This window comes from Arachis ipaensis, chromosome B3 (genome assembly GCF_059453495.1).
Source record: "Arachis ipaensis isolate K30076 ecotype BB chromosome B3, ASM5945349v1, whole genome shotgun sequence".
Classification (NCBI taxonomy): Eukaryota; Viridiplantae; Streptophyta; class Magnoliopsida; order Fabales; family Fabaceae; genus Arachis; species Arachis ipaensis.
The window spans coordinates 43390093-43404411 of NC_142438.1; the positions used below are offsets into that span (position 1 = coordinate 43390093).

The 14319-nt window shown below is 36.9% G+C and overlaps 1 protein-coding gene across 1 annotated transcript; it reads right to left on the reverse strand.

Annotated features, from left to right (window-relative positions):
- Window positions 1-109: 109 nt before the first annotated feature.
- LOC148570444 (uncharacterized) lies at window positions 110-460 on the reverse strand. Its single transcript, XM_088507042.1, has one exon. The coding sequence runs from the start codon at window positions 458-460 to the stop codon at window positions 110-112; it is 351 nt and encodes a 116-aa protein (XP_088363168.1).
- Window positions 461-14319: the final 13859 nt, after the last annotated feature.

Genomic DNA, 14319 nt, shown 5'->3' on the forward strand with positions numbered 1-14319 from the left:
TTTTCAAATGCAAGTAAATTTCTTCTCAAATCATCATATGTCATAGAATCAAGACCACTACTCTCAGATATCACTATAGCTTTAGTTTCCCACTCTTTAGTGAGACTTCTCAAATTCTCCTCACAAGCACGGATTCAGGATACGTAATCCCCATAGCATCCAAGCCATTTATGATGATGTTGAATCTTTCGAACAAATCATCAATTGTTTCTCCTTCCTTCATTGTGAACATTTCATACTCTCTGTTTAGCATGTCAATCCTGGTCTTCTTCACTAGCGTTGTGCCTTCATGAGTAACTTGTAATTTGTCCCAGATTTTCTTTGCTGTTGTGCATCTTGATACCCGTCGATATTCCTCGAAGCTAATTGCACAGTTAAGCAAGTTGATAGCCTTGGTGTTGAGCTCCACCTTCTTTCTGTCCTCTTCGGTCCAGCTTGCTTCACCCTTGAGAGGGACCATGCCATCAGCCCCTGTGGTGGTTGGAAATTGAGGACCTACTAGGATTATTTTTCAGAGTCTGTAGTCAACTGATTGGACAAAGATCTTTATTCTTTCCTTCCAATAAGTGTAGTTTTTCCCATTGAAGAGAAGAAGTCTGTTGCTTGATTGTCCTTCTGTCAGAGTGTAGGCCACCAAGTTTGAGCCACTGTTTTCTGCCATCAGGATCTTTTCTCCAAGCTGCAAAGCTTGATCTCTTTGAGACCAAGCTCTGATACCAATTGATGGTTATCAGTGGCTAAGAGAAGGGGGGTTGAATCTTAGCCCTTTTTTGCTGAGTAATCTTGCTTCCTTTTAAAACGCTTAAGGAGATATTTCTGCTTTTTGTCTCGTCACTAGTCATGAGAATTTTTCTTTTTGTCTCGTAACCAATGAGGAGATATTTTTCAATTTTGTTTCCTTTAAACAGAATTAGAATTTGAGTAGAGTAGAGAGAGAGAATCACACCCAGAAGTATCCTGGTTCAGCTGCTAAGTGCAGTGCAGCCTACATCCAGTCTCCATCACAATAATGACAGAATTTCACTATAATCAAACATATTACAAATACCAATTCTCCCTAGGAACTACCCTTCCTATCTGGGACAAGTCCAGAATCTAACCCCAATCCTGAACTTAACTTGGTCACCTACCAAGCTTTCAACTGCTAAGTGCTAACCCAACTTGCAAGGAGATTTCCACAGAGTCATGAAACACAACACAGATGTACAAAGGACCTCTAGAACATCTATGGCTTTTTTTTTTAATTTTGTATACTCTGTCTTTTTCCTCTCTATGGTTTTTTCTTACAAACCTCACTGTTTGCCTTTTTCTATGGGACTCAAGACAGACAAAACTAAACAGAAAAATACAACATGAAAAATATTGAAGGAGAAGAACTTCTGTTAGCTTGGGTAGCTATGAGAACTCTGTGCTTTCACTTTCTCTCCTTACTTCAAGCCTTGGCTTTTCACCCTTATTATAGAAGGGAAAGCTACCAAGGTTGAAACGGTTGAACCGAGCTAATCTTCTTCTTCTTCAACCAAAACCAGTTCGGCCAGAGAGAGAGGAGAGGAAACTGAACGCTAAAACCAACATGCAATTACCTCTGTGTCATCCCCTCTTACCAAGCTTCATCAATCCGGGCCTTCCATCTTAACTTGCTCCCCAAGAAAAATTCCTGACCCTTGATAAGTTCTTGATGCTTGACAGCTCCATCTGCTCCATCTTCTGCCTCTTCCTTCACGTAGCTACAGTAGTTACCTTCTGTGATGGTTGATCAAAAGTAGAGACGAGTCATGCTTCTGGGATCTTTTTCTCTGACCGAGTTGGATTTTCTTCTATTTTCGGGTATGGAGAGCTTGAGACTTCTTCACCACATCTTACCTTTTGTGGCAAAGATCTCAGCCACACCATACTGTAGATTTTCTTTTTGCTAAGGACATCATCACCTTAGCCCTTTTCTTGCTTCTAGCTTTACTGCTACAGTGCCTCATCTTTGATAACTTGCAACTTCTTCTTCTCTGTGACATGACCGAAACTGATAAGAGAAGAGAGAGAAGAGAGAGAATGCTTTCTATGGAATTGAATAGAGAAATTAAAATGAATTAATTTCTACTTCCCTTTTGCTTAGTAGCTTGTGTCATTAATGATGGCAATCAAATCAATTGTAGTTTCTCTCTCATGTTACCAATGCCTGTATTAACTCCATTTAATCAAAATCTGAATTCCAACTATGGAATGAATAGAGTAACCGAACTAAGCATGCAAAGTTCCCTCCTTCTCTTTTTTCAGTTCGTACCAAACCTTTTGGTCTTGTAACAAAGATTTCAATTGGGTTTGTTCAACAATTTTCTGGCCCAATTAACATATCAATGATTCAGCCAAATATCATATAACAAATTAGGACAAGGCTGAATGTTATCATCATATTAGGCTTTTTGTTGCTTAAACCCAATAGCCCAAATTCTGCATGCAAAAATAGAATTTATTAATCAAATAATTTGTAGCTGAAATTAAATTAATAATTTCTTAAATAATAATTTTAATAATGATTGATCATCATCATATTAAATTAGAATTTTCCAAACTCATCAAATTGTTTCTTTAAAGTTTTAATAAGTTGATAATGGTTGATCTTGAAATGGTTTCCTTGAGATATGAAAATGAGGTGACTGTTGGATTTAGCTTGCTTTTGAACTAATTTTGGATTTTTGAACCGTTGAAAAGGATTGCGGAATGGTTTGGTTGGGACCCGAAAAGGGTGACAAAGTCCAAGTTTTAGGGAAGGTGCTGCCGAAATTTCTATAAAAATCTTAGACTTTGTTTGAAAATTTATTTAGTAAGGCTTGGATTTGAGAAATTGTATTATTTGATTTCTTAAGAAAATAGTTATGTTTTTGAGTTTAATTTATTTAAGAAAAACTATATGTCTTGAATTCGATTTATTTAGAAAGGAATTACTTTACCATTTTGAATCACTGAAGAAAAGTATTATGTTCTAATATTAATTTTAAATATAAAAAGGGCTTATACTTTTAGTTAGACTTAAGGATTTCGTTCAAAGGAGCTTTTAGTGATTTAAAAGGAAATTGGATTTTTGATTGAACAATTGAGTTTGTGACATTTTGGAGGAAGTCAAAGAATTGGTTTTAAGAAGGAACCTGAAAGTGGTTTTGATTTAAATAGGTTGGCTCCGTTTCAAGTGAATTGGTTTTAGATTGGGTTGGGACTTGGCTCCGTTTCAAGTGAATTGGTTTTAGATTGGGTTGGGACTTGTGACTTTATATGATTCGATTTTATAGTAAATTCTGTTTCTATTTACTTAAACTAAGAATCTATGATTTTAAGAGTTTCAATGAATTTTTGAGAAATTGAGATAGGTTGTCCTCCCCTAAAGTCTTGAGACTCTGTTGAGAAATTTCTATTACCAAATTCCGTTTTGGGATGACTAATTTTTGGATCTTTCAAAAGAGATTTTTAATTTGGCCTAGTTGCTGAATTGTTTGGAAGTTTTAGAAGGGTTTTGTAGAAATGTGGCTTGTTTTGAAAGAGGAAATTTCTTTTGAGAAAGATGACTTATAAGCTAGAAGTGATTTGAGAATGTGGATTTTTGAAGTTAAGACTGGGATAAATTGAAATTGATTTTCAAAGAAAAGTGCTTTGAGAAAAGTGATTTATGGCTTAAATAATGATTATATGTTTGATGATGTTGGATGGTGGAAGTGCTGTTATGCTATGAGCCGGATGGCTGTATATGATAATGAATTATGGCTGTTTGTGGAATATGTTATGAGCCAGAATGGCTGTATATGATAATGAATCATGGCTAATTATAAATCATGAATTTAAGCCGGATGGCTGAGATGATGTTGATTTATGGATGAGAATAAATGCATATATATGCTGAGTTATTGATATTGTGATTGTTGCACTTCACCTATCTGAGATACGAGTTTCCTTGGGTGAAAGCAGTGGCTAGCCACCACGTGCTCCAGGTGGAGACTCGATGTTCTACTGACCCTATGTCGTAAGTGTGGCCGGACACTGTGAAAGTTTTGGATGAGCTCGCCCCTGTGAATATACACCAGTGAGGGTGTTGGATGTGAATTATGATTATAATTGTGAATAACTCGAGTTGGAGATGCACGACAGAGGGACAGTCCAATGGTTTGCTACCAGGACTTGTCGGGTTGGCTTTATAACCGACAGATGAGACTCATCAGCCACTAGGACAGGTATTCAACATATGCATCTATGTGACATTGTTTGGGTGTGCATATTGTACTTTGTTTGCCTATGTGATTAATTGTGTTTAATTGCTAATTGCTCTACTTGATGTAACTGCTTGTTTGTGCTTGAGCCTCCTACTTATGTTTGCGACTGAAACTCTATTGGATCGTAGTGGATTGGCTGCTGTTTGGATTGTTTGGGCCTAGGGCCGTGGTTGATTATGAGATGGGCCGATGGTTGGTTTTGGTTTTGTGTTTCTGGTTTAGAAAAATATGAAAAACTAATCTGGTTCATCATAGATAAACCTTTTGAAAGGCTTTAGAATTTTTAGAAAATGAACAGTTTTCTCTTTTAGAAAAGATTTCATATTTTTTTAGTAAGTCTTTGCTTTTGAAAAGGTGCATAAGGCGGTTATTAATCACTGTAACGATTTTATCTCGCGTATCCTATTATAGTAATTCTGCAAACGTATAGTGAGAACCCTTTTGAGGATGATATTCTCACTCCCCTACAGATATTCTCTTTTTCAGGTTATGGACGACGAAGTTCGGAAGATATTATTTCTTTTCTGTTAGACGATATTTTTGTATTGTTTTTGTATTTATGTTTCCCTCGCCTTTAATTTTACAAGTCTTGTAAGAGGGATAAGATTTTGATATGAGATGTTTGTAAATTAATATATATATATATATATATATATATATATATATGTATATATATATATATATGTATGTATTTCCTGTGAGTATTGTAATTTATATTGTAAGTCTGAATGTATGTTTTTGAAAAAATCGGTTCAAGTTTTAAACAGGCTCATGTTTTAGTATTAAATATTATAAGAGTTGTCGTAATACTCGAGCTATCAGAATGGCGCAGTCGGAAGCGTGACATTTTGATAGTTAGAGTGTTACAATTGATACTGTTGCACGAACATAAAGGTTGATTCCTTTTTTTTTATGCTAATGTTGTGATTGCAATTCTTAATACACATACGATTATTGTGGGTATGCTACTGTGCGTGTATATATATATTACTGTATCCATTTTTTTAATATAAAAATTGATTATCTTCTTGGAATATAAGAATTATTGTGTATGTAACGTATGCGAATATTAATCGATCTAAAAAGAGATTTATATTTGGCCAAGTTATGTATACACATTAATAACATTTTAGTGATAGAATTATAATGATTGATTTTAATCTTCACGGATCACGAATTTTTTGGCACATGAATTTATTTCACAGTTATAAACATGTTTCTCTTCAAGGTCTAAAAAGACACCATTAAGATTTAATTCCTTGTGCGGTTTAAGATTTTTTTTTTATTGTTACATAAGAAAACTAGTAACAATTTAGATTATTATACCCACCCATTTTATAAAGATTTGGTTTTGAAATAAATTGATTGAACATTATGCTGCGAAAGTAGCCTCTTTTGTGAAAATTGATTTATTTAAAACATTAGGAATATGGTGATATGTAATTCATGCGAATATTGGTCAGGCCAAAGGAAGGTCTATTTTTGGCCAAATTACATACACTTATTGATGGTAAATACATATTTGGATAACTAATTAAGAATAAAGTAATGCTTATTATTTATGCGGACAATAATCGGCCCAAAGAAAGTTTATTGTTCGGCCAAATAATAAACATTGCACATTTTTGTTTATTTTCTATTAATTATGCGGTCAATAATCGGCCTAAAGGAAGGTTATTGTTTGGCCAATTAATAGAAAATATATGCGGTAATAAATAAGTTGCAGAGTTTAAGTTTCCATGTGCGCATTCAGTCGTTCCAAAGAAAGGCTTAATGTGTGACAAAAATTTTGACAATATTTGATTACTGCAATGAGAGTATCACTTACAGTTAATTTTTTTATCCAAAGATTGAAAATTAATGTTATTCTAGATATCTCAATACGGATTTTTTCCCATTATTTAACTAATATTTACTGCATGTTTCCTTTTTGTTCTAATAAAGAAATTATGGCTTCAGCTACCAATGTTTCTGCACAAATTAGCAGTATTCCTATACTAAATGGTTCAAACTTTAAAGTTTGGAAGGATACCGTGGAGATTGTCCTCGGTTGTATGGATCATCCAATTCCACTCCAGAAAATCTCAATGAGGTTAACATAGAGAAGTAGGAGAGATCCAATCGAATGAGCATTATGATCATGAAACGCTCAATTCTTGAGACATTTCGGGGCTCAATTACTGAGGATAAAGATGCCAAACAGTTCCTAAAAGATGTTGAAAAAAAATCTTTGCTAAGAAAAGGCGGAGGCAAGTAGTCTTTTGTGCAAACTTGTCTCCATGAGGTATAAAGGTAAAAGGAACATAAGGGAGTACATTATGGAAATGTCTCATCTTGCTTCAAAATTGAAAGCACTAAAGTTAGAGTTGTCTGAAGATTTACTCGTGTATTTCATTTTGATCTCCCTTCCCGTACACTTTGGGCAATTCAAAGTGAGTTATAACACTCTGAAGGACACTTGGTCCTTAGATGAGCTTATATCTCACTGTGTGCAAGAAGAAGAGAAGCTACAGCAAGATAAGACTGAAAGTGCTCACATGGCTTCATCTTCTTAGTATAAAAGAAAGCGTGATATTACTGCGGATGTGCCTTTTTAGCAGAAAAAGGCTAAGAAACAGGATCAAGTTTCAAACTGTTTCTTCTGTAAGAAGGTGGGACATATGAAGAAGAATTGTACCAAATATGTCACCTAGCGTGTAAAGAAGGGTATAATTCTTACTTTCGTTTGTTTTGAGGCTAGTTTAAGTTATGCACTGTTGATACTTAGTGGGTAGATTCTGCTGCTACTACTCATGTAAGTGTTACTATGCAGGGTTGCCTGTGGAGCCAACCGCCAAGTGATGCTCAAAGATACATCTATGTGGCAGACGGCAATATAGTTGCAATCGAAGCTATAGGAACCTCTAGATTATGTTCCACGAGTGGATTTTACTTGGATTTATTAGAGACATTTTATGCACCGTCATTTAGATGGAATTTAGTTTCTGTTTCTCATTTGAATAAATCAGGTTATTTTTTGTTCATTCAAAAATAATAAAGTCAGTCTCTTTTATAATTCGAATAATATTTACTCTGGTTGTTTGGTGGATAATCTATATAGGTTTGATTTGAATTCCTATAATAATGAAATACTGCAAACAGTTATAAAATGAAAACTAAACGAGAATTCGACATCATTATGGCACAAATGCCTAGGTCACATCTCTAAATAGAGAATTCAGAGGCTCGTGTCGGGTGGAATTCTTGGATCCCTAAATTTGGCAGACTTTGTAGTCTGCATTGAGTGCATAAAGAAAAAAAAGGTCAAACGAAAGAAAATTAGGTGCCGAGAGAGTTAAAGATGTATTAGAACTGATACATACCGATATATGTGGCTCATTTCCTACTGTCTCATGGAATGGACAACGGTACTTTATTAGTTCATAGATGATTACTCTCGTTACGAATATCTATATTTAATTCATGAAAAGTCCCAAGCCTTGAATGTTTTCAAGTCTTTCAAAGCTGAAGTTAAACTTTAACTTGGGAAGAAAATTAAAGCTATCAAATCTGATCGTGGTGGTGGATACTACGATAAATATGACAGTTCAGGTGAGCAGCGTCCCAGGCCTTTTGCTCTTTTCCTAGAGGAGTGCGGTATTATTTTGCAATACACCATGCCAGGCAAACCTAGCATGAATGGTATTGCATAGCACAGGAACCAAACTCTTAAGGAAATGGTGAGAAGTATGATTAGTCATTCTTCCTTGCCTGAATCACTCTGGGAAGAAGCTTTAAAGATCACAGTGTATATTCTTAATAGGGTGCCAAGCAAAGTAGTTAGCAAAACCCCTTATGAAATTTGGACTGGAAAAAGGCCCAGTATAAGGCATTTGCATGTTTGGGAATGTCCAGCTGAGGCGCGAGCTTATAGGCCTCATGAAAGAAAATTGGACTCAAGGACAATTAGTTGCTATTTTGTTGGTTACGCTGAGTGTTCACGGGAGTACAAGTTTTACAATCCTGCATCAAGATTTATTTTTGAAATGGGAAATGTGAAATTTCTTAAGGATGTTGAGTTTGGGGGGGAAGAAAATATTAGGAATGTTGCTTTTGATGAGGACTCTATAACTGACAATGATCAGGTCTTTGTGCTTATTATTGTTCAAGATACAGTTATAGTACAAGAGCACAATAAGAATCCTACTGTAGATCCAGTTACAGTACAAGAGAACAATGAGAATATTGTTGTTGCTCATGATACTACTACAGCACAGGAAAATAATGAGAATCCTCCTCAATCCCAATCCATACAGCAAGCTCAACAACTTCAAGAAGTGTTATTAATGAGATCCAATAAAGAAAGGAGAAAATCCATCTATGATCTTAAACAAGCTTCCCATTAATGGTAAATAATGCAAGATATAGGCAAGTTCAAAGCTTTCCATCTACGATATTTTGAGGTAAATATCATAGATGAGTGTGTATACTGCAAGTTCAGTGGGAGTAAATACATCTTTTTGGTCTTATATGTTGATAACATTCTACTTGCCAATAACGATATAGGCTTGTTGTATGAAACTAACAAATTTCTATCGAATAAATTCGAAATGAAAGATCTTGGTGATGCCTCTTTTGTATTAGGAATCGAGATACTAAGAGATCGCTCTCAAGGTATTCTTGGATTATCACAAAAGAACTATATCAAAAAGATTTTAAGTAGATATGGCATGGAAAGATGTAGACCAATGGACACATCCGTAACTAAAGAAGACAGGTTCAGTCTCAAGCAATGTCCTAAAAATGATCTTGAGAGGACAGCAATGCATGATAAACCTTATGCATTAACACTAGGAAGCTTAATGTATGCTCAAGTCTGCACACATCCCGATATATCATTTATAGTGGGAGTATTGGGTAGATACTTGAGCAATCCAGGCATGGATCATTGGATAGATGTTAAACGCGTAATGCATTATTTAAAGAGAACAAATGATTACATGCTTTCTTATCGGAGATCAGAAAATTTGGAGATCATTAGGTACTCTGATTCCGATTTCATGGCATATGGTTGCAAAACTTTGTCACTAAACTTCGTATAGTAGATGACATTGAAAGGTCATTAAAGATATTTTGTGACAATAAGCCAGCAGTACTATATTCCAACAATAATAAGATCTTGACAAAATAGGAGCATACATACATCAAGTTCTTAGTTGTTAAGGAGAAAGGTTAAAAAAACATATTTCCATAGAACATATAGGAACAGAGTATATGCTAGCAGACCTATTAACCAAGGGATTGATCCCTAAAGTCTTTCATGAGTACACTGCTCGGATGGGTGCCAATATTTGTGATGCCTTGGTTTAGTGGGAGTTTTTTTTTATGCTATATGTCCTATGACAGATATTGAACTATTTTCTGCAGAATTAAGTTGATGGTTTATTTCATGTTATGTGAAATGTTCATTTTGCAATATTTATTTTGTGTTAGATCTCAATAAAGTTTTAAAGTTGGACCAGCTGGAAATAGACACGCATGAGATCACTTGGCATGTAATTTTCATATTACTCATCCAAATTTGATCTATGTCGTTAAGTATATTAGGATGGTGATTGTCGTGGTTTAGTCACGACATTAATGTGATAAAAGTTGCCGTGATTCCATATCTAATATATGAGACGGACCAGATTATTAAAGTAATGAGAGAAATAGCATTCAGATGCGCGCATAAAGTTTATAAGATGAGATTATGTCAAGAAAGAATATATGTATAGTCCAAGTGGGAGATTGTTAAGAAATTATTTTAATTTCTTAATTTGTTTGTGGCCAATACATATATTAATTGTAATAACAAATTATGCTATTTCAAATTAAATGACTTATATAATGGTGATCTCATTTATTATTTTAAATGTTGAATTGAATAAGTCATTATTACTTTTAATTTGGAATTAAATGAGAATAAAGTCGGATATTATCTTTTGTTCTTTAGATAATTATCTTTTAGATTTTAGATATATTATCGTTTATACTTTAGATACTATTTTATTTGAGTTTTAGGGTCTAATGGGTGTCATATTCAAATATAAATAGTGCTTTCAGGGTTTCGGTCCCTAGGATAAAAAAATTCGCCTTTGTTGCTCTTTCCTCATCAGAAGAGTCACAATTCAGTCACCTAAGGATACAAAAGACTTTGGTTGAGGAAGATCGAAAGAACCACAAGATCCAAATCCTTCCATCAATTTTTGACTTTTATAAATAAAAATACGTTTCTGCATTATGATATATTTTTTGTGATTCAATATGAATGATCTGAATTAATAAAATTGTTTATTCCAACATTATGATCTTCTAACTTGGAGGCTGTGCTTCTAGCCTTCTACTTTGGATCAGTCATGCATGCTAAAGAGAATGACAGCATGGTCGTGCTCAAATTTTGAAATTTGAAAATTGGGTCAACTCTAATTTGTGCGAAATGTATACATGTGCAAGCTAAGAATTGGGTCTTCATTAGTATTACAGGAAACACACTTGCCATTCGATGTGACATTGCAACTAATTAATAAATTGCCATGCATGGGACAACCCTTTCTAGTGCGCATATATATATTTCAGATTTTTATTATTTTCAATGATACATTTTTTGAATATGTTAAATATATTAAAAATATAAAGATTATTGTTTTAGTATTCTTAATTAATACGTACGCTTAAGACACTTATTCGCTTATTTTCATTATACATTGAATCAATTTCACATTTCTACTACCGTTGCATTATTAAGTGTATCGTAATGAGTATCAAACTGGAGTGGGACAATTTTTAGAATTGAGAGATAACTATACCATTAGAGAGAAATTGAGAGAAGAATAGTTAATTAGGAAGATCTTAATGATCAAATGCAATCATAGGATCCCTTTTTAATTTGTACCAATTCATACTATATAGCTAAGCGTTATGCTTACTGATCGGGTTAATATAATTAATCCCCTACTACTAATTGGACTACTTATTATGGAAGGCTATATACTTGTTATAATAAGACCACATCTCACATCTAATAATAATCTAATGATATTAGACTTACAAGTAATTGCTTAACTAGTATAGAATGTAAAAATAGTGTCTCGTATTAGTAGGTCCAACTAAAACTCTAAGTTTTCTTTTGGTAAAATTTTCTAAGCTTTTATTTTTTAAATTTTGTGGTCAGAACACAGCAGATTGAACGCCGTTTATTGATTATAATATCTATAATCTAGAAACAAGTACTACAATAATAGACCAGATACAATAAACAATACGCATAAATTAAACTATATTTGTTTATTGATCTATATAAAATAACATCTATGACTTTGGTTACGTGCAACAGCAGAGCATGAAATCAGAGATGAAAATTATTACGGATCCGGCCTACGACTTCCACACTCGAAACAGTCTCTAGATCCAGTTATTTGGATTCAAATCGCTTCACCCTTTTAGAAGGTCTGGAATCAGCCCCCTAGAGCTTCTAATCAACAATCAAATTCAAATACCTCCTTTATCTTAACCAGATAAGAGAAGATAAGATAATTACCATCACCTATATAAAGGGGAGCCACCACGATAACTCCCGAGCGAGAAACCCGACTCCCGAACATCAAAAAGCCACACCCCATGGAAGAATAACAAGCGCTATTCGCCAGACCACTCTAGTGCAAAACAAAGAAAGCAGCCCCGTCATCGTTGGGGCACGACACCCTGAAAATTTGGGAGAAAAAGCAGCTCAAATAATCCAAGACCTCTGCCTCAGAGTACAAGAACTCGAGGGCCGAGTTGCAACCAAGGAAAAGCACAACGCCGAAAACGGAAGTCATGCAACCTCCAAATCAAGATCTCGCCATGAAACCAGGCACGGCAGATCGCCAGAACGGCGACACAACAAGAGGTACGACCGCAGCGTCTCACAAGACCCGTCTCATCAACATGACACGGACGACGATCGACGACACCGAGAGGCCAAACGCACAAGAAGCGACCATGTGATAATGGGAGCTACTCCCTTTACCGAAAGAATCCTGAAAGCAAAACTCCCTAAAGGTTTCGACAATCCCACAGATATGAAGTACGACGGAACCAAGGATCCCAGGAACACCTAATGGCTTTCGAAGCCAGAATGAAGCTGGAAGGGGCCCCGACGCGGTCCGATGCAGGGCCTTCCCAGTAACCCTAGCCGGACCCGTGATTAAATGGTTCAACGCCCGTCCCAACAGATCCATAACAGGCTTCCACGACATCTCACGGAAATTCATGGCCCAATTTACCACCAAAATCACCAAAGCCAAACATCCCATCAGCTTGTTAGGAGTTATCCAGAGACAGGACGAGTCCACGAGAAAATACCTAGACCAATTCAATGACGAGTGTTTAACGGTCGACGGACTCTCGGACTCGGTCACAAGCCTCTGCCTAACTAATGGAAACATGAATGAAGATTTTCGAAAATACTTCACCACCAAACCAGTGTGGACTATGCACGAGATCCAGAGCGTCGCAAAGGAGTGTATAAATGACGAGGAAGTAAGCTAGGTCGTAGCCGCCAACAAATGGCAGCACGGCAACACACACCACAGCAATGCGGCACCTCGCCACCAATCCCCACCAAAATAAAACCAGAAGGAACATCCCAAACCAGCAGGCATAAACCGACCTCCCAGAATCGAAAAATTCTCTAACTACACACCCCTAATAGCCCCGATCACCGAGATATCCTACCAGATAGCAGACCGAGGCATCCTCCCGAAGGCCCGACAACTCAAAGACAGAACGGGCGGCAACAAAACCCTATACTGCGACTACCACCGAGGATACAGACACAAAACACAAGACTGCTTTGACCTAAAAGACGCACTCAAGTAAGCTATACGAGACGACAAGCTCCCCGAGTTTGCCAAAATTATCAGGGAACCAAAACGTGCAGAAAGAGAAATGTCACCGGAGAGAGAAGGATGCAACCTGTGGACACAAAGACAAGCCCCCAGAGAAAGCCCGGAGACAGACCCGACCATAATCGTAAACGTCATCACAGGCAAAGACACCCTGAGAAAGTCTAAATCGGCACTCAAGAAAGACCTTAAGATCCTGGCAGTAAGAGACCAGACCCCACATCTCACCACCGGCAAGGCGATAACGTTCTCCCCCGAGGATTGCCAAGATGGCACCTCGGCGGAAGACGCTCCCTTTGTCATCTCAGCAAGGATCGGAACCGGGCTAGTTAGAAGAATACTAGTGGACACAAGAGCAGACTCAAACATCCTTTTCAGAGGAGCCTTCGATAAACTCGGATTTCGCAATGACAATCTCCAGACACACCGCAACGGGGTCACCGGACTCGGAGACAACTTCCTCAAACCAAACGGCTCCATCGTCCTCCCCCTCACCATAGGGACGGGAAGCCAAAGGAAGACAGTCTTATTCGAGTTCGTGGTCCTCAAAGATTCCACCGTTTACAACGTCATCCTCGGAAGAAAAACAATCAACGACCTCTCCGCCGTCATCTTCACAAAATACCTTCTCATGAAGTTCACAGTAGATGATGGCTTCATCGGAACAATTCACGGAGACCGGAAAATCGTAGTAGAATGCGACAACACCAGCTTAGCCCTACGAAGAAGATCCCGCAATGCGACCGGCATATTCCTGGCTGACCTGGACGCTCGACAAGACGGACAACCCAGAATAGAGCCAGAAGGAGACATGGAGAAACTACAGATAGGACAAACCAAAGAGGAATACACCTTCATCAACAGGAACCTCCCATACGATCTTAAGGAAGATCTCTCACACCTCCTAAAATAGAGCAGAGACTTGTTCGCATTCACACCGGCCGACATGCCAGGAATAGATCCCGACCTAATGTCCCACCAACTAGCCATAGATCCCAAGGCCAAGCCCATGACACAAAGAAGAAGAAAAATGTATGCCGACCGAGCAGTCGAGGTCAAAAAGCAGGTCAAAGCACTCCTCGAAGCAGGTTTTATCAGGGAACTACCCTACACGACCTGGCTAGCTAACGTCGTGCTAGTCAAAAAAGCTAATGAAAAGT

Coding starts and splice junctions, on each gene's coding strand:
- LOC148570444 (XM_088507042.1), bottom strand. CDS start 460: ATGGTCCCTCTCAAGGGTGAAGCAAGCTGGACCGAAGAGGACAGAAAG.